Raw genomic sequence first — 25319 nt, 5'->3', positions numbered from 1 at the left:
CATTTGCCTGGGATTAAGTGGGAAAGGAAGAATATCCTGGTGCCAGACTTTCTGAAACTTGGGTCCAAAAGCTGCAGCAGCCTTCCAGATAAAGTAAAGGCATAAGGAGAAGGAGAAATTTTTGCTGAAAGTCCTCACTGCCTGAGTGCATAAGCAAATTGAGCATAAATTGGGGTGACATGTGTCACTGATAATGAATATTAAACAATGAATGAAGGTAAATTTGTTGCCCCTGTTCCAATTAATTTTCTTTGATTTTTTTTTTTTTTTAATATCCTGAGCTGTTTTCAATTTAAAAAAAAAAAGATAGTTAAAGGCTCCCTGAGAGACTAATGTTGTTATTCCCAGTCATTTAGCGTTAGATGTGCCTGGTAATTGTTGAATGTTTTATGCCTTCAGTACTCATTGGGATTACAGAACAGGAATCTGGATGTATTCCCAGCAATCAGTACACAAGTGGTGTGGTCACATTTCTCTTCTCCTGGGAATCCACACATACACTGTAGCCCTGCATGATTGTACCTTCTGTTGTTGATTTTCTCCTGTTCCCTGCATGTGGATGCATCACTGCCTGTTTTCCTTCCTCCTAAACCTTTTTGCTCATTATTAAGAAGTACAGAATGGACAGCACTGACTGGTCATTGGTTCAGAGATGAGATCCACCAAATGAAACTGAAAAACCTAATGATCTCTACTGGAGCTGTGATTAGTACTTGGACTTTGAGGGAAACTCATGGGTGCTAATCACATGTGGATAATAATTACCAGCCAAGGTGCTTGAGCTTCAACACCTACTCTTACTTGTTTAAAACCCACATTTATTTTCAGTCTATTTTTTTTTCTTGTCTTTTAATCAATACTGATTTATTTGTAAGGGTTTCTCCTGGGATTTACTAGGTAATTTTGGGAAATGGGATTTACCTTTTCCTGGGGATATGTCTTGGCTGCCAGGACATGGAGCATTGCATGTGACCTGACCCCAGAAGTGCATGATTTGTGAGGTGCAATCAGAGTGAGATGGAGCAAAACACATCTAAATTATGCCTTTGGATAGTTAGCAGCTACTAAAGAGATTTTTGGCAAAAATCTCCTACCAAACAAAAAGAAACTGCATAGAATCAAAACCTGTGAAACCATGAAATATATAAGAAAAGTCAGCATCTTTGGGGTTTATATTTTGTGCTCTTTATGCTGTCATTTTCTCATTTGGGTTCATTCAGACTACGTCTTACAAAACAGAAGTCTTTTCTGTGTGGCAATGTGAGGCTATCCTTAAACATGGCCCTCTGTGGGGCAGGTTCTTCAGTTCCCCATTTCTGCCTCAAAACCTCAAACTCATTACCAGTTTGTCATTGGTATGAAATCATTAATAAGTTCTTGGCTCCCATCATCTGTACTAATTGTGCTTTCTACAACAAACTCTGTCCTCAAGGGGAGCATTTGTAAGAGGAAGGTGACAGAAGGGTGAACAGCAAGAGCCTCAAATATGCCACCTCTTTTTCTCCCTTTGCCCTTACTACAATATATGAGACAAGCTGGTTATTTTTAGTTATTCTCAACAGTCAGTGCCAGTCAGCATCCAGGAGGTGGGCAGCAGGTCAGGCAGAGGTCAGACAGTGTTATCACCCTTTCATTGTGATGGTCAAATCCACTCTTAAGCTTCAGGATTGAGAGAAATGCACTTTTGCTGGCAAATGTTTTAGATGTGTACGTGCAGATGCTCATACATAATCAGAGCTTGTCTGCTTCTATGATGTTATTGTTAAAAAAACCCCCATCAAATAGGTAGGACTAGATATGAATGCAATTTTTGCCTTCACTGCTCATTCATTCTGCCTATGTAGCCTTTCCTCTCCTCCTGAAGCACAGTGTATTGGCTCTTTCAGCTAAATGTGCCTTGAAGGCATCATCGCAGAGCTGTGATTTTTCACTTCAGTGAAATGATTGGGCTGTCTGCTCTGATACTCACGGTGAACTCTACGTGAAGAGTGGCTGTGGCATTACAGTGTCAGCTTAGAGTGGGATGGGTTAAAAATGGGTCATTTCCCACCAGTCCTGCACACCTAGTCACGAAAAGGGGATCCAGAGGCAATGCTCTTCACAAATGCAACACTGTGAGGTTTGGCTCATGTATCGGGTTTTTTACATTTTTTTCTTGGGGTCCCTTTTGTCTTGTTTTCCCAAGGGAAGTGGCAACACAACAGCAGTGAGAAGATACAGGATTCTGGTTCTTAGTAGCTTAGTAGCTGAATGCATAAAATGTCAAGGGTAAAATTCTGGTCAGTGCGGAGGAAGGCAAGTGTTTCTTTCACAAACAGCTTCTCTCACATGCCATGACTGTCTGCCCTCACCAGATGAGGTACGCAGAGAGACACATAAGAAAAGCAAGGAAGAAAAAGTAAAAAATTCCAAGAAATAGGTGCAGACGGGGATTGATTGTCAAATAAATGGGAATATATTAAAGGGAAAAAGTCAATATTTTGGTCTATATCAAATCAGCAACAAGGTTTCCTAAAGTCACTCTGCCTTGGCTTGCTCCAGAAATCTGAGAGGAAAACGATGTCCTTGGTTTGTTGTCCAAGACACAAATGCAGTGAGGAAGAAGGACTGAATCTGCAGACCCCTTTGCAAGATGTTCACAGATACTTTGTAAAGCTGGAGCTCACCTTATTTTGGCAGCAATTCAAATTGCCATTTTACTATTTAAGCAGCTAAGACATAGCTATAGATGTAGATTTATTTGATTGGTGTTGTTTTGATATTAATTTTATTGAAGATCTTTGAGTCATCATCAGAATATTTTAGTTTTGGAAGCTAGGATGTACAGCTGTTTTTCATGCAACATGGTTTGCCAGTGGTGATTTGAAGTCAGCCCCTTGACAGCTTTCATATATTCTTTTTGCATTGTTTTATGTTTTTATCCATTGTAAATGCTTTTGAAAAGCCAATTACGAGTTTTACATTACTACTTCTCTTGCCCTCTAGAATTTATGACTTACTCTTTCTTCCTCTTAACCTGACTACCTAATTTCTTCCCACCAAAGCTGTTGTGAGATGGAGCTTTATGCCAGAGTCATAACTGCCATAACTCTGTTTTAAAATAAATCACTTTATAGGCTGTAAGTGAAATTGAACCTTAAATTGCTAATAGAATTTAAAAACACTTCTGTATTGTTAGTCCACTTGAAATTACATTAACTTCTTCGAGGGAAAGAAGTAATGACAGTGCATGTTTTGAACTTTAAAAAGTGAAAAAAGTTAGAGTATTAGGAAGGAAAAATAAAACTAGGGGGGTCTTTAAATTTAAAATGAGAAATGCACAACCTTGGTGGTGTTTCTGTTTAAGAAAGCCTCCTCCTTTTTTAGCATGTTATCAAGAGTAATGAACTTTTGTTTTGTGGTCAGCTCTAACACAGGACAGCTGCACTACCTGCCTTGTGCTGAGTTCAGGCTGTGGATTGCCTAGGTGAGCTAAGGGCCAATTTTCAGGAATTCAATGCATACTATTACCTAGCTTCTCAGAAAGGCAAGGAAAATGAACTACCAACTCAGCTTCAGCAACATTTATCTTTTATGATGCACTTTGGGGAAACATACTTCCTTATCATACCCACTAAATGCGTGTTACAAAATGAAATGCTGAAGTTCCCCTACCACAGTCTATATTTTTCTCCTTAGCTGCATTCAGAAATATCAAAGATACCGATTCTTTGCACAGTCAGAATAACCACTGCTACAGCCTCTGTAACTCTGTGCCTTGAGGCAGAAAGAGCCATGATCATCTATTTAAAGGCTGGATAGTTAGCAAAAAAAGGTTGGGTTTTGACTGCAACTGGAAAGCTCCTTGCAGCTGGAACTGCAAGGTTGCAAATATATTGGAGATTATTTTCATCCCTGTTGTCATGTCATTAGAAATCCTGGCAATAACTCAGAGTGAACTGGAGAGATAATCTTTCTTTTCAAGAAGCAAATGCAAAGATTGGTTTATCATTCTGTTTCTCATATCATATTGCACTGACCTCTTCCTCAAGGGTTGTAAGCAAGTCCAAGACATTAAAAACAGAATAGGCTGGTTTCTTCTTTATTACATGCCCCTGATTAAGGAAATTTACCATGGCTATTTCTCTTCTGTCCAACGCTACAGCAAAATATATAAGCTACATGTGTTATAAGCTACACCATCTTGCAATACTTGTCTTATTACTGAAACCTAAAACCACAGTAAGCTTTTGTTACATGTGTTTAAGCATTTTTCTTTAACATGGGTTTTTAATACTGAGTTTTATAAGGCAATTACTTCTCTTAGTTGTACCTTGTAATAGTGGAGGCAGCTCTAAGCATCATTCCCATCCAAGGTCCAGAAGGTCGAGTTATTTTTAAATCTGGTGCTGAGCTGAAAAACAGTGCAGGGCCTATAAAGTTGTCATTCAATGGGATGGTAAAATGGGTTGTGAAAACAGCAGTAAAGTAAAATACACACAAGTCACTTCCTCCACTGAAGCACATAATTCAGGGTCTGTTGGGGTGAGGAGGCATGTGCCTTCTCCTCTTCTGGCTTTCTCTTTCCGTGTCCAGTCTGTAATCCATTAGAGACTTTCATTATTTCAGCATGATTGGGGTTAACTTCTAAACATGATTTATTGCTGCTTTCTCTCATAAATGCATATAGGAGAAAGTTTCACAAAGGCTGTCTGCACTTCAGGCGGCTCTCTTGAAAGCTCTTTCTTGCATAGGCAAAGTTACAGCATTTCAGGGAGTGGGTATCCAGAGCCAGCCCTACAGCTGCCAGCTCCAGCTGTGGGCATACCTGGAGCCGCTTTCTGTTCAAGTTACAAAGCGTTATATACTTTTCTTTGCAGAGTACCTTAACACAGAACAACCAATAAGCACCATACACAATACCTTTACATTTGCCTATAGCCTATCATAGCTACCACCATCACCATATTATACTCATTATTATCCAATCACAAGAGTAAGTAAGTTACAATTTAAGCTTACAGTAGAAAATTCTTAGACCTCTCTTCTTCTTGCTACATCAGCATTTCTTGTTTGCCTGCCATATCTCTCTTTTTGGTAAAGACGTGTTTTCTATTTACTTATGCTCTTCTTGAGACTTATTTACTTGGTGAAAAACATGTCTTTGTTTGTAGTCACATACCTTTGTCCTACTCCTAAAAATCTCCTTCCAACTCATCTCCAGCCTTTGCCTTCTCAGTTAGTGCTGAGTGTTTCAGCAAAACATCTTTTACTCTATACCAAAACTTGCTTTCATTTCTATCTCATCCCCAGTTTCTACATTCAGAGCTCTTTCTGCCAAGCCTACATACCTGTGGAACTTTCTTACCAAACTTTCATCCTTCCCGACAAATACAGAGATGGAATTTGTGTTTTCAGCTAGCGTTACAGTGGGGATCCTGCAACACACGTATCAGACAACGAGGCCCGTGGAAAAGAAATATCTATGGACTGATTCTTGGTAGATGTTTCAGAGATGTTTATTTCTCCAGCCGCATGGCCGGGATCTGCCAAGGAACTGCTCAATCACGGGACCCGAGGGTCCCTGCCCGCGCAGGGGAACACAAAACAACCAGTGGGGAACGAGGCTGAGCAGGGGCAGGGAAACCCCGTGTCTCCCCTCAGGGCCCCTCTCCCAGGACCACATGGCAGGGGGAGGGCCCCAACAAGCTCGGATATTCTCCAGCTAGATTGGGATTTTTTTTTCTTGCTGTAATTTTCAATTTATCATGTGGAGTTTTATTGCACAGCCTTGATAGCCTATTATCGCTCAACCAAGGGGGGGGGGAAAGTTAATTTGGTCTGAGAGAAATTGTATATGAAGTAGACACTTTGATTTTGGTGTGAGAGAGGTTGTATATGAAATAGACATATTGATTTTGGTTTTAGGAAGCACTTTCTTGTTCTCCAGAAGATTAAAAAAAAAATTATTTATCATTTTCCTACAGTCTATTTAGAAAATACCAATAAGCACTGAAGCACTAATCTGACTCTTCAGCAAAGTGCGTCTGTAATATGAAGTGTCTCTCACCCTCCCCTTTCCTCCCATGCTGCAGCTCCTACTGATGTGTGTGGTGTTCATGAAGTTGGCCAGCTGAACAGCAAGTCCATTGCAGTACCAGTATCCAGAATTTTCACTTACCTTGGAGTGAGAAGCTTTGCTGAAAGATAAAAATGTCATTTATTTAAATAACTTTTGTAGCTAGATAAAGAATAAGCAAATTCTTTTAATAGCTGAGATCGTTTTCCCAAGGTGAACGTTTTTCTATATTTACCTACTTAATTTTTCTCAAAAGAGGCCTCAAACTTCCTTTAAAGCAAATTATTCATCACATATCTTTGTCACACAGTCCAAGCCACGTCCCACCCCTTCTCTTAAATGCAGCCAGATTTGAGATGATGTTGTCCTGGGAGGTTTAACTGTGATGATGGAGATGTGTCTAGGTGTGCAGAGCTCCCTCGTGCATGGCTGGGCTTTCAGAGGGCACTGACTGCAAGAAATGTGGTCCTAGCAGAGGCTTCTTGTGCTGTTGAGTAGCTGGCTGGGAGCACTTGGGGCTTATTCAAAGAGGATTTTTCTCCCAGAGGAGATGGATGAATTTCCTGTAGTTCCAGCATGGCTTTTCTGGGACTGGATAAGCAGAACAGCAGTCAAGTTCTGAGGGGACATGGATGTGAAAGAAAACCAAAACCACTAATAGAGCATCTTTGCTGATTAAGGTAATGACCACTAAGAGGTTGTATCTGGGCCTTGTCTCTGGATTGATGGGATGCTAGGCTTTTGTTTGTTTGTCAAGATTGCTGCTGTGTAAGGTAAGTAGGATCGGAGTTGGTGTTTTAAGAGGAGCTAATGAAAAAAAAAAATCATTCAAAGCTGATTCCAGGTCTTTTTTTCAGCCAGGAAATGGCTTTTGCTGTTGTTTCTGAGTAAAGGGAGAACTATAGGCATGTCTTGTGGACTCAAACATCTTTTCTGTGCATCCCCTCCCAGGAGGACTGTCTTCCTTTCCTTACCTGTGCATTATTGACTTTCAGTATATTTTACAGTCTTACGCTTTTAATAATTTTGTGCCTTACTCAGACTAGATACATGCATTTCAACTATTCTCGGTGTAAAAATAGCCTGAAGGCAAACTCAGGCATATACTGCATCTTCAACTTAGTTAAGAAACTCCTTATTCAGGGAATGCAGTAGTTATGCCCTCCAGCACTGTGCTGTTATAGAAAAAAAATCATCATCCCTCAGCTTTGTGCACTTTTCCTGATTCAAGGACATTAAACCTCACAGTTATTGTCAAAAAATGAACGCAAGGTTTGCATTGGACCAAAGTTCTGCAGCACAGAAAACATTTCCAACCTTCTTACATTGCGAGAGTTATCCCAGAAGGCTTTATTTTCCCTCTAAGGTATGGCCAGCAGGCTACAAGAAGCCTCTTAGTTGGTGCCGGTCCTGACTCGAGAAGCTCTGCTCCAGTCTGTGGTCTTATTTGATTTCTTCTTTTCTAATGTTCATGTGAGGGATAAGCTTTCAAGACCTTAAGTGCTTGTGCTTTCTCCCCTCCCCTCTTTTTACATCAGCTGAACTATATCTAGTATATATTTGCCTCATTGTTTGAAAATTGCTACGTGTTGCTGTTTAACCATTTGCATGATGGCATGCTAAGTCAGAGGAAAAAACAACCAGACAAACCCTCAGTGCTTCTCTTTTCTGTAGAAGTGAATGAATTTTCTTGTCCTCTGTGTGCAACACTTCACTTAGAGCTCACGAATGGAGTTTTTAGCTGTTAATGATAATAGTGATGAAACCAATTCTTTTTTTTCTGAAAAGTCTCTGCTGTGCTCTGTAGGCAGGGAAGTGCTTCAGTAACTGCTGTAATTAAAACCTTTCTCCTTTGGAACATATGGCAGGATGGGATAAACAGGCAGGAAGAAGTAAGCTTTGTGTGAAACACACAGTGGGGAAAAAGTGCTTTGGTTGGAGAGAGGCACAATTTTATAAATTAAAAAAGTGCCCAAAACCAGCCATGGTTTGCCTTCTGTGAGTAAGAGACTGGCTCCCTATAAATGTTGTTGCACATGTTTTGGCTGGGCACAATAAGTGTGCTCTAAGCTTGTCTTTTTTAGGGGTAAGATGAAGGTGTGTTTGCAGTTCAAGAGAATCTTCTCGAAAAGAACACCCTGCCTACAAAGAAACCAAACCCAAGGTAGCTACAGCAGACTGCATATAGCTCACATTCATTCTGAATAGTGCTCTTTCAAAAAAGAAAGCCCACAAATTAGCAGAAATGAGCTCTCTCTGTATGGGATTTCCTTTTAGAACCACTAACATTACCATGGTGGGCAGTCCATAATATTTGATTCCACAGGAAACAGAAAAATACTTTCTACCTCACCCTCAAAATGTTGTATTTCATAGGTGAGTAATTTTCTAATCTTATGGAAATGATAAAGATTATCCCGATAAGCGAGGACCAGTGATGCCTGGTGCTGCCATCTGTTCAGCTCCCTGCCTACTTGGTGAGGCAATTTAACCAGCCTGTTCCTATAGCACACATTTATCTCATTCATATGAGGGATAAAATACTGTGGAAATAAATTCTGCTTGCAGTAACATTATTTTTTTAACCAAGACATGTTTTGCTAATTTCCTACCTCCTTATATAAATGCATACATTGTTTTGAATGCTAATAGAAAATCTGCACTGTTTTAAATGTGCTCTAATTCAAGGTGGATAATTTGTACAGATTTGTTATCATGAGATGATTTTTTTTTTCCCCTTAATGGGATGTTGAGGCACTGAGGCTCAGATCCCCATTTTTAGTAACTGGCTGCCCTCTTGCATTTTTTAGTTTCTTTGACACTTGCTGATCTGTGTGAGATGATGGAGGAAGTTCGTGTTGCATCCTAAAGCTCAGAAATTCCTGGGATTCTTGTACCCCTAACTGAAGTGTATTGTTTTCCCTACCCAAGGTTCAAAAATTGTAATCTTTTTTTCCAGTGCTCCTGATATTGAAGAGCTTTTGACAGATCTAATATGCATCTGTTTGATTCTTCTTTATATATTGCAAAAGAAGACCCAGACTCTGTCATGTAGCAACTCCCTTTCACACGCATTTTGTGTGCTCAAACATGGAAATCACTAGCAACACTCAGCACTTTCCCTGATGGAGTATTTAAAGAACCTCCCATCCTTTTTGGTTTGTTATTCAATTATAGGGTATTACAACTGTCTTTCTCTGTAAAGAAAGGTTTTTTCACTTTGAGAAATCCCTTCTCCATAAACTCTTCTGTCTCATTCCCCATTTACTTCCAAAGCTGTGTACCAATGCTAAATCCAAGTTTCTAATTGAGATTCTAGGCAGGAAAAATTGCATCGTTGGCTTTTGTTCTCCTGTGAAAGCCCATACTAATGGAAACTGCCTTATATAAAACAGTCCCCTTTCACCTTGGAAAACAAAGAAGAGTTCCTGTCTGAAACAAGTACTGTGGCATTTCGGTGTTTTCAAAGAGCTGTGCTGAGCTTTGTTCTGAGCCTTGACTGTCCTTATCAGCTCGATTCACACTCAGCACCGGTGTTGGGGTGATGAAATACCTGGTGCTGGCACAAGTGGGGCCGTCTCTGAGCCAAATCCTAGGGCTGGGAGCAGGGGAGCCCTCAGGCTTTGTGCAGAGCCTGGCAGAGAATTGGTGCTTCACCCCAGGGCCAGTGCAAGAAAATAGCTGTGCTGTAGGCTGGTGTAGGCTGTGGGACCTGCTGCCCTCTCACCCATCCCTTCCAGTCTTGCACTTAGCAGAAACATCCCATTCACATCTCACCAAACTGACAGTGTGTGAGAGTTTCCTATCTGAATTCTTCCCCTGATTGTCCTGGATTTGGGTCAGACTTAGGATTTCTTTATAAAAGAAAAGGGATGATGGCATGGGATATCTCTTACCACAGTCTATTACACCTAAGTGAAACGTGTGAAGGGACTTCTGTTGTAGGGGAAAAATAAGATTTGTTTGTAATTAGTCAAGTTCTGACTGGTTTTGATTTATTACCCTTCATCTCAAGCAAACATTCAGGGCCTTGTCAACAGGAAAAAAAGACCTATTATAATATCTATGATAGGAGATCTATCATATGTCTTATATTTGATATTATGATTGATGGTTTCTGCTGTATGCTTTTAATGTGGGTTGATTAACACACACTAGCTGGTATAGGTTAAAATATGCATTCTCACCTATGATCTTAAAATGAAGGGAGAATTTGGGAGGAAATTTTAGTTTAAAAAAAAAAAGGAATTTGATTGCCATAAGATATCTTGAGGCTTACTAATATTATTTGAGACTGGTTCGTCTCTCTGTCCAAGAGACAGCCAACACAGTGACAGAGACTGCTGCTGTTGGTCTGTTTCTGGTTTTTGTTACTGGGGTGTAATATTTTCTTCCTTTTTAGCAAATAAATAGCTTAAAACATTTGTTAAGGTTGAGATATGGATGCATTTTATTGATCAGGTTTGGCAAGGGATCAGCCTGCAAGATTAGCAATCTTTTTTATTTTCTTGCAACTTTGAATTTAGCTATTAAACATTATTTGTATGTTTTTCATTAACCCCTTGTTTCATTAACCCAAATGGTGGATATTGGGGAGAAATTAGTATTTGATGCGAGTTCAGCACACTGATGCCTCAGTTGAGAAAAAGTTGAATAAGAAGTAAAGGTTGGAGGGGCAAAAGAACAAAACATTTTGACAGTCTTTAGTTGGAAGAAAAAAGACCAGAAATGGTAGAGAGAGCAAAAATGGAATTGGTAGTGATGTTAGGAATGGTGGGATGTTTTTATTGCTGAATTTAGAACAAATCAGGGCAGGAAAAGCTTTCAGTACAATGTTTAGATTTAAGAAAAGATGTACTGGAATTTCTCTGGGTCACCCAAACACTTCCCTAAGAGAATGAGAAAAAAAGAAAATGAAAGTCTGTTTGGAATGGGATGTTTAGTTTTGCTTGAAATCTGCCTTCTCTGTTAGGAAACTAGCAGGCCTACTCTGAAATATGTAGCGTACTGAGTAAAAGCAGTTTCTAAATACAACAGCGGATTGGGCAGGGTCAAACAGGAGCCTGTCAGAACAGTGCTACAGCGCTCCAGTCCCTTAAGCGGATGGACTGAGGAAAATGTTTAGGCTTTATGCTGCATTTATTTACAAAAAAAGGGTCCTGGTAGAAGGGGTTGTGATACTGTAGTGTGTGGGCTAATACCCAAGAGCACATCTGCATTCTGTCTGGATGCTCCTGAAACGCACCTAACATCATCTCTGAGGGACTCAAGAGTGTGGGGGGAAATCATTTAGGATTCAAAGGCTCCCATCTTGTCCTTTGGTTGCTATGTGAGAGCTGTCTTCAAAAGCTTCCCATTTAGTGATGATAGTTTGAAAGGTCCACAGGGAAAGTGATGGTTCCTACTTTCTGAGGACCAAGGCCAGAAATGGATTTTTAGCTTAAACTTGAAGCTTTGAACTGCACATAGAAAGAATCTCATACTTTATGGAAACCCAGGGATTTTGACATGGTACCTCCCAGGGTGCACAATGTCTCTGATTTGTAATAGGGATTTTCTTTTCCTAAAACAGCTCAGCTGCAGCTACAGCGCTCCTGTGGCAGACACCAAACTGCTGCAAAGCAATGGCCACCCTACTCTGGAACATGAAACTGGGTAGCGCTTTGATTTCATATACTGGGGCAGATTGGTCACTTGATCTCAAGGAGTCTCAATTAACTGAGGGAGGACGAGGGCAAAGAACAGACAGATGTGGCTGCAGGTTTAGTTTTTTCTCCTTATTTCTGTCTTTCACAAGATGTACCTATGTTATGGAAGTTTCAATGTGATCAAAGGCAGAGACTATTAAACAAGGGGTAATGCACTGCCAAAGGTTGTGATTACATCAGAAGTTCTGTTTAGGGGGATTTTTCCCATTCTGCCCTTTTATTTGGCAATGTCCTACATTACCCTGCACAGAGAGCCTGGTGTAGGTGTGCTGTGTATCCCATGACCCATATATATATATATATATATATTTGTAGGGAGGCACACAGGATCAGGAAGATGCCAAGTCGATTCTCTGATTGATATTCTGGATAAACTCACCCTCAGTATAATAATTAAGAGCCCAAGGAATTGTTGCAGCCTGGATTGTTTTCCCTGTAGACACTGGCAGCAGTATTTCAGTGATGAAAAACCTGACAATAGTCCACAGCTGTGTAGGGATGACATAGAATATATTGATGAGTTAATGAAGGGGAGTTCACAAACTTCATTTTATTCCTGTTGCTTGTCTGAATTCTGACTCAGTTCAAGTGTGATGTTGTTTTTTTCTCCCTGAGGTTGGCTGTTATTTTAATAGATTGATTATTCTGCTGCATGTTTTGCAGTGTACAACTGAGTTCAGTTGTGCTGTATCAGGCCACTGGGCATACAACAGAATTAGGAGTGAAAAACTTGCATTTAAATAGTTATTTGCTGAAACTGATACTGAATTTCATTAGTAATGATGGCATGTCAAGGTCATGGTTGAATACTCTAAAAACTCAGAGAAAATTTAAGAACACTGTGATGAATTTGGAGCCACCCTCTGAAGTTTTGCTGTATTTTATATAAAAAATAAGTTAGGCAAAACCAAAAGGAGCTTCAGCTATCAATCAGCAGTGGTCTGCTGGGAGGATAGGAAGCAGAGGGAACAATGAAGACTTTGGACTGCAATCCTTCACTGCCAAGGAAGTTTCTTAACAGTACCTGGAGATTTATAGTCCAGCACCTCCCTGCCTTGCACCTTGGGGGAATGGCTGAAGGCTGGATGGGGAAGCTGTCACACTGCTCTCGTCTCCCCAGGCCACTAAGCCTGCCAGGGCCAACAGCGGGGCCAGTCTGGCACCCCCATTTCACCCAGCTGTCACTGGCAGGCTTGAAGGCTTGAGAGAAGGCTGAGTTCAGAATTTGGAAACACTGATACTGACATAGATGAGGCTTAGGTGAACATGTCTTTGAAAATCAACATTTTCCCCTCTACTTCTCACATGAACGTGTTTTTCTAGATTTCCATAAATCTGGAAAGAAAATAGTTCTTCATTTATCAAGGTCCTTGAGCGCAGCTTCAGCAAGGACAAGCAAACTCCTTCCTTTTCTTGCTGTAGCTGAGCCCCCAGAGCTGCTGAGTCCCTTTGCTCATGTGTGCTGTAATGATCATCAAGATTACTTGATATTTGCCATGACATACTGTCCTCCTCATGCCACAAGGTGTTTATAGAAAATTATCAGTGCTTTAGTGGATTTGTCTTCAGGTTACTGAAGGGCTGTTTGCAGGGCTTTTTTGTGGCTGTTCCCAGTTAGGTCTTTTATCTGTATCTTAGTAATATATCAATAATCTGTTTAAGCAGAAGGCTTCTGCTATCAGACCAACACCCAGGGTGAGCTGGCTGAAAGTCTAGCAGAAACAAATGGTGAAAGGAAAACAAGCAGTGGTTTTAAGGGGGAACACAAGAGAGTAGAAAAAAATAGATTTAAATATAACTTTAATACCCATATCTAAACAATCCCATAACTTGCTTGATACTTTACTCCCTGAGCAAATACAGAATTTTATGGCATTTTCTTTCCATTTTGGTACATTGCAGGCAGTTAATGATACTCGGTGTTTATTCAATTCCCAAAGGAATAATTTAATTCTAAGGCTGTGCAGCTATAGGCAACATGCTACAATAATCTCTGTGAGAACTGCAGCATTAATAGTCAGTCCGTGCACTGTGTTCTTATGGCATGTATTACATCTGTATTTCTGTCCTGCATGCTGAGCAGTAAGAATCTTGTTTGCTCAGCCTTTTAAGGAAAAGGTAAGAAAACTGTCAATGTGAAAATTACTTCTGCTGACTGTTATATATATATATATATATACACACACCATGTAAATGTGTGAAATTTACAGTCTGTATTAAAATTTAAATGGAAGGGCAGATTATAAACAGCCAAGATCAGGTTTCAAATCAGTTTATATTGAACAGTGAAGAGTACTACATTGTTACAGCCACACTACCTGGGTACAGGTATTTTCACTGTCTATATCAATAAATTCAAGTAACCTTCAGTGCAATTTACTTTATAAAATCTTTTATGTGGGCATTTGTATTCATGAATCACCATGTGTGCTGCAATGAGTAACAGTTATGTGTAAAATTCGGTCCTAAAAGCTGTGGTTTACAGACAGATGAGGTACTTACCTTTGACTATATTTGCCACCTAGGTTACTCAAATATATGCTCTAAAATAAAAACCCTAAGGCTTTGATGAGAAAAAGTCATTAGTCATCAAGCCATGTTCATCTTTTTAATATTAATCAACTGCTGTTTCTGAATTGATGTTTCTGCTCGTGCCACAGAAGAATTAGTGGGGGTTGGTGGGTGCTCTGCACACAAGGTCAAATAAGCTGCAGAATGCTGTGCTGCTTTTTGCAGCAGATGGGTAATGTTACATGCATTTTAATTACTGCAATTGCTCCTGACTTTGAGGAAGTACTCTCCCTTAATAATGACAGATTTGGCCACATAACTATATTTAAATTTTGTGGCTCAGATGTGTTTGTTTAAAGATGCCATGCCTCTGCCCATCTGGAGAAGAATAATTACTGAAGTTTAACTTTCTTGTTCCTCTTTTCATAGCAGCTTTTATACTGTATTGATATTTTTCAAGGGGAACTTGAAAGAGCCTGTTGTCATTGGGAGGGTGGTGGGTGTAGATTCACAGAGCTTTTAAAACACCTCTGCAGCTGGCAATCTGCAGGAATAATTTTGTTGAGGGAAGCTCTGCTATGAGCATGGGCTTATGGAGCCCTTTGATGTTGAGCTCTCACAGCTCCTCTGCAGCACAATAAAGAATGTACCAGCAGATGACCCCTTGAAATAGATTTGTACCTGTGAAGAGTTTTTTTTATCTCCTTTAGCCACTTATTCACTCCACTTTCTAGAAAGTATTAAAGGTTTCTTCTTTCTCTCAATGTATTTCTCCCCTCCCAATCCAGTGTGAGGAACAGCGAAGGAATACTGTGTTACTTGGGGGTCTCCTATTCTTTTTCCCTGCCAGTATCTACTTTTTGTTGTTTCTCATTGCCCATCTCCCTGTATGTCATGCAAGGGCATCTAAAGACTTTGCTCTGTGGTGGGAACTATCTGGAATCCTCATTTCTTACCTGCTCTTCTGGTTGTAGGAGAGAGAGAGATGGCTGAAGATGAGTAGAGTGGGCAAATGGAAATCTCCTGCAGAGAGGAACAGATGCATTTATTTTCCTGCCTTCTGTGGGTAGGAGAAGAAATGCTGTTTTCTTCTTTCAGTGTGAAAGACTGTTTCAGATTTGACATTCAAAATAGATCTCTGGCAAAAGCAAAAGTAAAGCCAGGAAGCAAGTTTCTGAGAAGGGTGATGGGGTTGTTGGAAGTCTTTAACAAGAGATCAGATGGATACCAGGAATGATATAGTTGCTCTTATCCTGGGAAAGATAAATGGACTACTGAATGTTGCCCAGGGGCACCTTTGAGATCCATTTTTTATTACTTTTATGATCTTTGGTAAGCTGAGGATCAGGATTAGTTACATGTCTGATTAATTTAAACCCCTGCTAATTTAGCTGCACAGTCCCAAGGACCAGATTTATTGGTACTGCTGCTCAGCCCTGGTTCTGCATATGAACTCCCTCATCTTTCTGTGCTCTCACCCAGTCCTGCAGCACAGCCTGCCCAGAGCAGGGGAGAGCAGAGGCACTTGCTCACAGGCATGGATGTTGCAGTGCCTGTCTGGTGTTCACAAGACCAAAGGTTGACTTGGTGTGCAAAGTGGAAAAAGCAGAGTGTGAGTAGTGTTGTAAGGAAGTGCAGGATGGGGAGGCTGAGCTGAGAGCCCCCATCTGGCATGTGCATCCCTCAGCAGCATGGCTCGATTACTGATGTGAGGAAAAAAGGGAAGGTAGGACCGAGCCAGCAGCGAAGTGTAATTAAAATGGCTCCAAGTCCTGAGGAGGAGAGGCAGTCACCATGGGGAATGGAAAGCTTACAAGGAGCATAGCTGTGTGCCTGAAACATGGGACAGTGGAGCCACTGCCCAGTTACTGTGGTGACTGGGGACAGGTTACCACAGCGAGCTCTGAAACCATCCTGACAGCAAAAGGTAAGGAAAGACAGAAGAAAGCTGTGAAAGCAAGGAGCCAACAAACAGGGACATGTCTTTCCATGCCAACCAAGCATAATGGAGCCTAAAATAATAGAGTTCACCCCTCTTATTTGGGCACTTTGGTGGTTTTTTCTCTTTCCTCCTTTCCTCCTTCAGGCATTCACTTTACTGCTCCCAGCTCCTCAATGTTTCAGTGCATACAGTGAAATCCTAGTCCTGCTGAAGGCTATATTAATTTTACAATTTACATCAGTGGGGCTGGGTTTCCACCTCTGGAACTTGGAACAGATCATATAGTTGTAGCTGAGCAGTAAGCATATTCAAATTAGAAATGACATGTTTTCCTGTTCCCTACCTCCTGCTAGCACCAGTGCCTGTGTGTCCAAACTGTCAGCAAAGTCGGGGAGTATGAACATCATTAAAACTGTCTTCTTTGTTTGTTTTCTGGAGTGACTTGCTGCCCTTGATCTGGCTAGTGATGTGAAAGGTAGCACTGGCCCAAGGGAGGGTCAGGACCTGGGAACAGCAGCTGTGGGACTGATGAGCTTAAACTGATCACAGCCCCACACCCTGTTAGCACAAGTTTTCTTTTGTCGGTTAGCTGGTGCCCCTTTTGGGTCTGGAAGGAAATTTGGCATTTTGGATCTGACAGATGGCCTCTCAAAGAGATACATATAACTGGCAGATGCTTCTTCTAAGTGATCAGTTAGGCTTTAAAACCAGCTCTTGGCCTCTTGATGAGCTTGAAAAGGACTGTGCAGCTTCTCCATCAAAAACCCTGCCTTGAGGCATTGTCATGTAGAATCACTGCTGTTGGCTTCTTAAACTGTATATAGAAAGTGACAACATAATAGGAAAGGTTATAACTGGGAAAAAAAAATTCCATCCAGCCCGACATGCCCCAGATCCACCCCTTCTTTATTTTTTTCTTTGAACTAATATGTCAAGAGCAATTTGGGTTTGGTATCTTTATAATACTACTCATCCAGCCACGAGGTAATTGGGTGATGTGGAATGGGCAACAGCCCCCTGCTTCAGAGAGTGCAGACCTGAAAAAAAGGAGGCTCAGAGGAGACCTTATTGCTTTCCAGAACTACCTGAAAGGAGGTTGTAGCCAGGTGAGGGTCAGGCTCATCTCCTAACTAAAGATTGTTAGGATAAGAAGAAATGGCCTCAAGTTGCACCGGGAGGGGTTTAAATTAGATATTAGGAAAAAATTTCTTCACCAAAAGGATTGCTAAGTACTGGAACAGGCTGCTCAGGGAAAGTGATTGGGTCAGAATGCTGGGGGTAATTACAAGATCTGTAAACATTGCACTTATGGACATGGTTTAGTGGTGGCCTTGGCAGTCCTTGATGTGATGGCGACAGAACATGATCTTGTCAGGTCTTTGGTCTGCATGTGCATCCTCCCTCCACCAGCACCCTCTGTCCCCTGCCATCCCTGACAGGCAATGTGGTTTATCCTAAGGCAGGTGCACCAGGTGGGAATTGCAGGAGGACCTGTCTGGATGCTCACGTAGTTAATGCCCTCCAGAGGTGGGGGAGCCACGAGGGTTGTGATTGACTTTGGTACACATCAGCTTTTCTGCCACACTTGATTAACAGTTTAATTTGAAGATCTTACAGGTCTTTTCCAACCTAAATGGTTCTGTAAGTAGGAGCAGGACTGCTCTTTGGACTGTGGGTGAACATGATTTTGTCCACTGGTACCTGGAGAAATTTGAAAGCCATTCTAGGCCTGATGGACTGCAGGGAATGCTGTGTTTGCAGGATGTTGTCATCAGCCTGCTCCAAGGCACGGATGTGTCATTGCCTTTCTTTTATCCAGTCAGTGTGGAGTTTAGAAATAAATCCTCCCACTTCTTGGATATGTTTAATGCCACTAGAGCTGCAGGAGACAGATGAGTAGCAGAGTTTTAAATTTAAACAAAATGACATCCACAATGTCCTCCTCATGGCAAAATTTGTTCCAGCCAATTGATATTTTGCTATTTGCAATGATCATATGATCATGCATGATGCCGTTCCACAGATATGCAGAAGAATCATTTTAACTGAACAGTGCTGTAATCCTGGAGTCTGAATTTTCTCTCACCCTGTTTTGATAAAGTTTAGTTTGGTGAAGTTTCTCATCCTTTGAAGGAATTAAGAATATTATAGCAGTGTTTGTTACACAGTGCTGATATTAATTATAAATAAGTGTAATTAATACATTAAGAGAATTTATGTATAATTAGTGCACTAATAGTAAGGCATTAATTGCTGTAAATGCAGTCAAATCAAACCATTGTTTTTCAGATAATATGCATGATTAGAGATTTGTGGTTCATACCATCTTATAAAGAAATCATCATAATATTATGTGACCATGATACCCAGCAGGAAAATTTAATACCTGAACGACCAGAACATTCCTTAGTTCTATCTTTTTATATATAGTTATATATGAAAGTCAATAAAATAGCTCCTTTGTGGGGATTTATACATAGCAAGATTTACAATGTTAAATATTATGGGTTTCAAACTCTGTGGTAAGTACATAAATGGGCCATTTAATTGCCCTTGATACAAATTCACCCTACTTCTGTAGATTTAGCTATTCCAATTAAATGCACTGAGCATTTCAGATGATTAAATTATTAGATGTATTGTAAATGCTTTATTTGAGATCTGTTGCTGGTGAAGGAATTTGAAACATACATTATCACGATCTGGCTTCTAATCAGTATGCTATAGCCAACAAATATATGGCTTTTTTCATGCTTGGCTTTGATAGTGCTGCCATTCTGTAAGTAAATCCATGGAAGGGAAAGATTATAAGTACTTACATTATGCTACAGTTACACTTCCAAAAATATCTTGTGCACAATAGCATGTTTATTTTCTTGGTTTTTAGACAGTAGGTGATATATCTAAAGCTAAGGAATGTCAGGATCATACATAATTTCAAAAGTTAGTGGTTTCTGGGTTTGGACAATAGGAGCTGTATTCATGTTCTTAAAGTAGGATGTCAATAGAGCTGCTTAGAGCAGATACAATATAATAAACTCTAATAAAGACACCTGAATGAAGCTTTTTGAAGGATTAAATCAGAAAAATTCAGGTGAAAAAAGAGGATGCAGGCTGCTGGCAGTGATAAAAAAAATATCTTTGAAATAATTTATTTTGGGATGTAGAGGTATCTGTGTTTTGAAATAGAAGCAAAAATAGTTCTGTATGAGATGCTCCAGCCCTGCTTAGCTGGGCATCTGCATGTATGAATCAGGAGGATTGAGGTGCAAATTTGACAAAAGGGTCAGACCAGGTCACCTAAGGTCTTCCACAAAATCCCTTCATGTTTTTAAATACACCGGGAAGCATGGAAAATGCCATTCTTTCAGTTCAAGTTGAGTATTCCTGTATATGAGGGAGGGAACTTTAAGGCTTGTGTAGAGGACTCTGGGGGCTTAAAACACTTGATGACAAATAAAGAAAATGGTTTTTGCTCTTGTATTGCCACTGTCATTCTCTTTCCTCTCAACCCCTGCTGAATTGAATTTGCTATCGCTATAACTGTTCTTCATAAAAAATACATCTTTTATTTTCCTCTGCAGAATAAAGTAAACGTGACATACAAATTTACAGTGAGACTTGTCAACAAACACACAAGATCATGGATCTTAGGCTGAGCATAAGCTTTCTCTTATATTCGATTTACTACTACTGCAATAACACTGTCGTCAGATCGAATGGGATTTTATCCTGCATCACCTATAAAACAATGCCATTAAAGTGGAAGTAGACAATTTTATCATTGTTCTCTTGCTCTCTTGTGAGTTATGAAAATTGAAAAGTTATGCACAGCATCATGCTATGGCTTGCATATTCCAACATATAAGTAGGGATTTAGTCTGGGTAGTTTGGGGCATATAATTAATTGATGATTTATAAGGCTGTTTTTCAGTGTGCAAAATAGTATGTTTTGCTGCAGTAAGGATCTGAAATCTCTTAATGAACATTTGTTTGAACAGAATGTATGGAAAAAGCCCAAACACTAGTTCCACAATTTTTGGGAGGGATAAAAAGCAGTAGACAAAATACACCAATAAAAAAGCCCCTCCTTTATGTACTCCAGCATAGGGGGCAACCAAATTAGTTAATGGGACTGCATTCACTTTAAAAAGAAGGCTTCACAACACTGCCACTTTCCAAGAAATTCAGTTTGTTTGTTCACAGTTCAGGAAACCAGAAGCCACTGGAATTCACTTCCCACCTCAGAGATGAGAGTACCCAGCTTTAGGGGTCCCTTCACTTTCTTTAGGTGAATTGATAGGCCACAGGAGCATAACAGGTGCCTTCCTAGGGCAGTACTTGCGAGTGTTCCACATGAAAATTGTGTATTTTTTCATAGTGTTCAACATTAGCAATTTCCATTCCTTCATTTTGAAGTGCCTTCTCACTTGCAATTTTTGATATTACACAATGTATTGCAATGAATCCACACACACTTAATACAACCTGCTCTGCATGTAGCATATAAAATACAGCATTTTAAAAGTCTATGCTGTATCAAGAATTAACAATATATATTAATATGTATTACATTTAATTTGCTAAGAAGTACAACCTTCTATTGTTTAATATTCCACTGATGCTCAGAGACCTGTCAGGATTGATGGCTGGTAGTACACAGGCATGGTCCTCACCTCTGCAAAACCTAGAGATGTCTTTCACCTTTCGTATATTACAATTCTGAAAATATATCTAAGTACCAGTAAATAGGTGACCTGGACAGACTTTGTCTTGACTGAGCCTCCTGTTTTTCATTTGCCATGGTCTGCTTCGTTATGTGTACATTCATTAGAGGTGCTGTGGGGCTGACATCTTCCACAATTAGTGCTCATGTATAATGAGATGCAATGCTGACAAGGACTCTCTTGTTTTCTATAGTTCCACTGAAAGGCCTTTTCCTTCTTCTTTGGCACCAATCCATTAAAGCCGTTGCACCATGTTCAGCTGGTGGCTGGGATTGAAAGTCGTTTTCAGCCATTAAAACTTTGCTCGTGTGTCATCAGCTCCACCTCTTGGATTAATTTGGTTTCTGCAGATCCAGTCCATAGTTCATAGGGGAATTCTCTCTGGGAATGTAAAACGTCCCGAGGGCAGTGCCCTAGTAAAAGCATCTGGCTCAATTGCTTTGTCCTGCAAGTTCACTGCTGGATGAGTAGTAAAGTTTAATTACAAATTACTTGACTAATAATTTGGGTCACATTGTCCTCTAGTGGCTCATGTAGATAACTGCCCTGCTGGCAAAATCCTTTTGCCTTATGTTTTTGAGTTCTCTCATATTCTTTTCATAGAAGTCTACCAAATAAAAAATTTGCCTCTTACTGCCACTGTATAAGTACAGGAAGATCTCTCCTCTATAACTGCAGATATTTTGCTAAAGAAATATGTATTTTAAATAGTTCAAAATAACAATAAGATTGTGAGAAGATAATATATTTAATTAAAGCATTTGATGAAAATGAATATATCCTTCATACCAACAGTAAAAGAGAATAAACTCAACATGTTTTGTTTTTTTTTTTTTTAATAGGTTCAGGACTAGTTCACTTCCCAAAAATACACAGAGGTCTTATATAAGGGAAAGCAGAATAGCCCTCCACATGTCCTGTGGCTACTCATTTGTAAACCTCAGTAACACTGGGTTTTGGGCCTGTGGAGTGGAATCACTGCCTTTCCTGGCAAGCATGGAGAGCACTATAGCACTTTGCCTTTCAGCTGGGTGTTTGCCAGCATAATGCAGATGTTTGTAGGAGGAGAGATCTGGAGCATGGAGAGTAACTCCTGGGCGTTTGCAGTGACAAAACACACATTTTATATTGCTTTGAAAAGGCGATGCCATATTCTGTGATGTGCTGAGTTGGTTTTGTCCCTGTGTCCGAGCAGTGGGATCGCTGCCAGTAAGAGGCCTTGGCCCTGGCCAGGGGAAGGGTGGCAGGCAGTGCTCAGGCAGGCATGGCACATGGGATGCCTGCCTGAGCACTGCCTCTCCAACTGGCAAGTCTTCCTTTTCCTGCTGTTTCTTCCTTGATGAAATGCCATGAGTAAGGACAAATAGAGGCTGTGCTGCAGAAAGAGTTTCTCTGTGTGTAAGAAGAGGAGAACGATAGATGGTTCTGTTTATATCTCTAAGATTATGTAGGAAGCAGCAGTTATAAATGCTGAAGAAATGTGGTATCTCTCTTGAAGAAATGGTGGTGCACTCCAGTGAGGTGATAGCTCATGTTTTCTGTTGCAGTTTGCAATGACAGGGGAGACAAAGGAATACTCACATCTTACAGAATTCATTTTCAAGGCTTTTTCAAACGACCCTGCCTTGTACTCTATCAGGGAAATGCTATATCAGGATGCTGTAAAAATTCCTTGTTCATGTCCTCCATTTCTGGCCACCTATTTTATTCTTCCCTTTTAGAATCACAGAATCAGAAAGTGGATTGAGTTAAAAAGGACATTAAAGATCACCTAGTTCCGACCCCCCACCATGAACAGGGACACCTTCTGCTAGAGCAGGGTGCTCAAAGCCCCATCCAGCCTGGCCTTTTGGGGAGGCCTTCCTTTCCCTCGGCAGTGTTGTTGGCAGAGGCAGTTTGTATCATGAGTAGATCTGTCCTGGCTGCTGCTGCTGCTGGTTTCACCCCAGTGAGGTGCAGGCAGCGCTGCTGGGAATGGCTTGCTGAGCAGAGCTCCTCTGGGATCCTGTTAGGATGCACCCTCTCCCAGGCTCCTGTGAGCATTGGATGGATGTCAGCCAGCTCATTCCCTGGGCTGATCATCCTCAAACACTGGGAGAGTTGCAGACCTGCTTAATTATCCTTGACACGGCAGAGTTGTGCACTTGGTGTTGTCCCCATACTGTCTCAGACTGGCACGCATACCCACACCCTGCCATAGCTGGGAATGTGCTGGCAGAAGCTAAAGGTATAAAGGCAGCCTGGGGGGTATAAAATGCCTTCACCATTTGAAATCATCTGTGATGCTGTTATTACAGTTTGCTCAGAGGTTGATTAGGCAGTGATGGATGCAGGAATATACAGAGAGTTACTTCTATCTGGTGCTTTGTGACTCTTCTTCCACTGGGAATATTTTCAGTTGTTTTTGGTTAAGAAATTAGGTAGTTTCTTTATTTCTTCTTAATTAGCTGCTAGGAGGAGGGTGATTTTTTTAGTTTTCTCTAACAAAAAGTTTTAATTTTTGAAAACACTTCTGTCGAGTCTTGCATCAAATTTTTTTTTTCATATTTGTGAAGTTCTTCTCAAGGGGTTTTGTAATTATTTAACCTAGATGCTAAGCGAAGTTCTGTTTATCCTTAATTCAGGATGTGGGGTTTTATCCTTCATGTACCAGAGGGTGAGTGGTACAGATTGATTGATTTAGAGCTCCCTGACTACAGTTTCTGCTTGAACATTTAACTTTTTTTCAGGTAGCTATCAGGCCAGTGGTTTTCCCCCTCCACACTGGAATCTTTTACAGAAACTCATTACTGCTTCCCTGGTGTGCTCTCTCTGACGTCCCAGCAGCAAGGGGGCTCTGCCCCATCGATAAGGTCTGTCCACCAGCTGCTGTGGCAATGCTCAGGATCCTCCTGCAGGAAAGGAGATGTGATTTACCATGCCCGTTTCTATTAATCAGACAAATGCAGACTTCTCTTCAAAGTAGGGCAGGAGGTTGTTCCTGCCAACCAGCTGTATTGGTCGCTGTTCTCTTCCAGCTGTGTGTTAACTCTGTCTTCCTGTAGTGCCTTTTACATCGTGGTTATGCCAGTAGAGTCTTTCCAGAATAACCTCACCCTTGATGTCAAACTTAGAGCTGGAATTGATTTTTGGTGAAACTGATCCCTCATGTTCTCTCTCATAAGGCTGTCTGGGTACTGTATGTACTAATGGGAAAAATAAAATTGTGACTTTGTGTGTTCCCAAGTGCTGGGTGTGATCCTGCTCAGCACAGCCAGGCGTTTGTCAGGCTTTTGACAGGTGCTGTCCACCCTGTGCCTGTCTGTGAGCCTCTCCAGTGCCTGCAGATACAAATGTGAGTGCACCTTGCTCCCTAGCAGATGTCTTTGGAGAACAGATGTCAGTACTCACTGCTTTTCTATATGAATGTAAAATGCATCCTTCGGTGGAAAACAGGTGATAATTTTATTTAAATCCTGCTCTATTGTAGAGCAATGAAATTAATGAGATATGCTAAAGCCTTGCCAAGGTTTCCATTTCAATAAGCATCTAATCTTGAAACTGTTTTAATCAGGCTTCTGTATCAGGCGTTCTTATTTCTGCATTGCCAGCACCCCCCTGAAATTATTGCTTGGCCTCAAATTAATAAGTGATGTTATTTTGATGTGCACTGTTAAATCACTTCTGTTTCAGGATTAATTTGTGTCTGGCCTTTTCTAAAGGCAGTGTTGAGCATTAAAGTGGCTGTGCACGAATGGTGATGTACTTGTGTTTTCTCCTGGCAGAATAACGAGATGGTGGAACTGCAGAGGATACGAATGAAAGATGAGATTCGAGAATACAAGTTTCGAGAGGCGAGACTGCTGCAGGACTACACTGAGCTGGAAGAAGAAAACATCACTTTACAGAAACTGGTGTCCACACTGAAACAAAATCAAGTAAGCATCGCAAGATTCAAGGCACTGTACTGTAAATTGGCACTGTTTTCTCCAATTTCCATAATGTGATCCTGCACAGCACTTTGATAGAATTTTCCTTGTATGCTTGGGGTTTTTTTTCAGTTGGGTTTTTGCTGATCACTTACTCTAAAATGGTGTTACTGGCCATTTTTGAAATATGGGGAGGCCCTTACCTCAGTTTTGAAAAATTCTGGTGGAATATGTCGTTGCAGAACTATGTAATCACAGAGGAATTATTAAAAGAGATAGAGTTGCATATTTTTGCTTCATGCTTTTCCTGTTCCTTAGGAGCTCGGTGTCCAGTGGCTAGTTGTCCTTTAAAGTGAGCAAAAGACATTTGGTCTCCTGTCAGAAGAGTTAACTTGTGGTGATCGAAGTTTAAATATCCAGGTTAGATGGTGTAACACTTCCTGCCTTTTTGGTGCTGTCCAGACC

The 25319-nt window shown here is 40.7% G+C and overlaps 1 protein-coding gene across 8 annotated transcripts in view; it reads left to right on the top strand.

Moving 5' to 3' along the window:
• BICD1 (BICD cargo adaptor 1) overlaps positions 1–25319 on the top strand; it is a 169841-nt gene that overhangs the window by 94657 nt on the left and 49865 nt on the right. For all 8 annotated transcript variants that reach the window (XM_042051287.1, XM_042051289.1, XM_042051294.1 and 5 more), the window contains exon 3: positions 24711–24863. In XM_042051287.1, the coding sequence (XP_041907221.1) occupies positions 24711–24863 (153 nt within the window). The remainder of the gene's footprint in view (positions 1–24710; positions 24864–25319) is intronic.

The sequence above is a fragment of the Corvus kubaryi genome, unplaced genomic scaffold (genome assembly GCF_017639235.1).
Source record: "Corvus kubaryi isolate FWS band 111438036 unplaced genomic scaffold, C.kubaryi_AGA036_p1.0 74, whole genome shotgun sequence".
NCBI lineage: Eukaryota > Metazoa > Chordata > Aves > Passeriformes > Corvidae > Corvus > Corvus kubaryi.
Note: the sequence above shows the minus strand (reverse complement) of the source record. Positions and strands in the feature narration are given on the sequence as shown.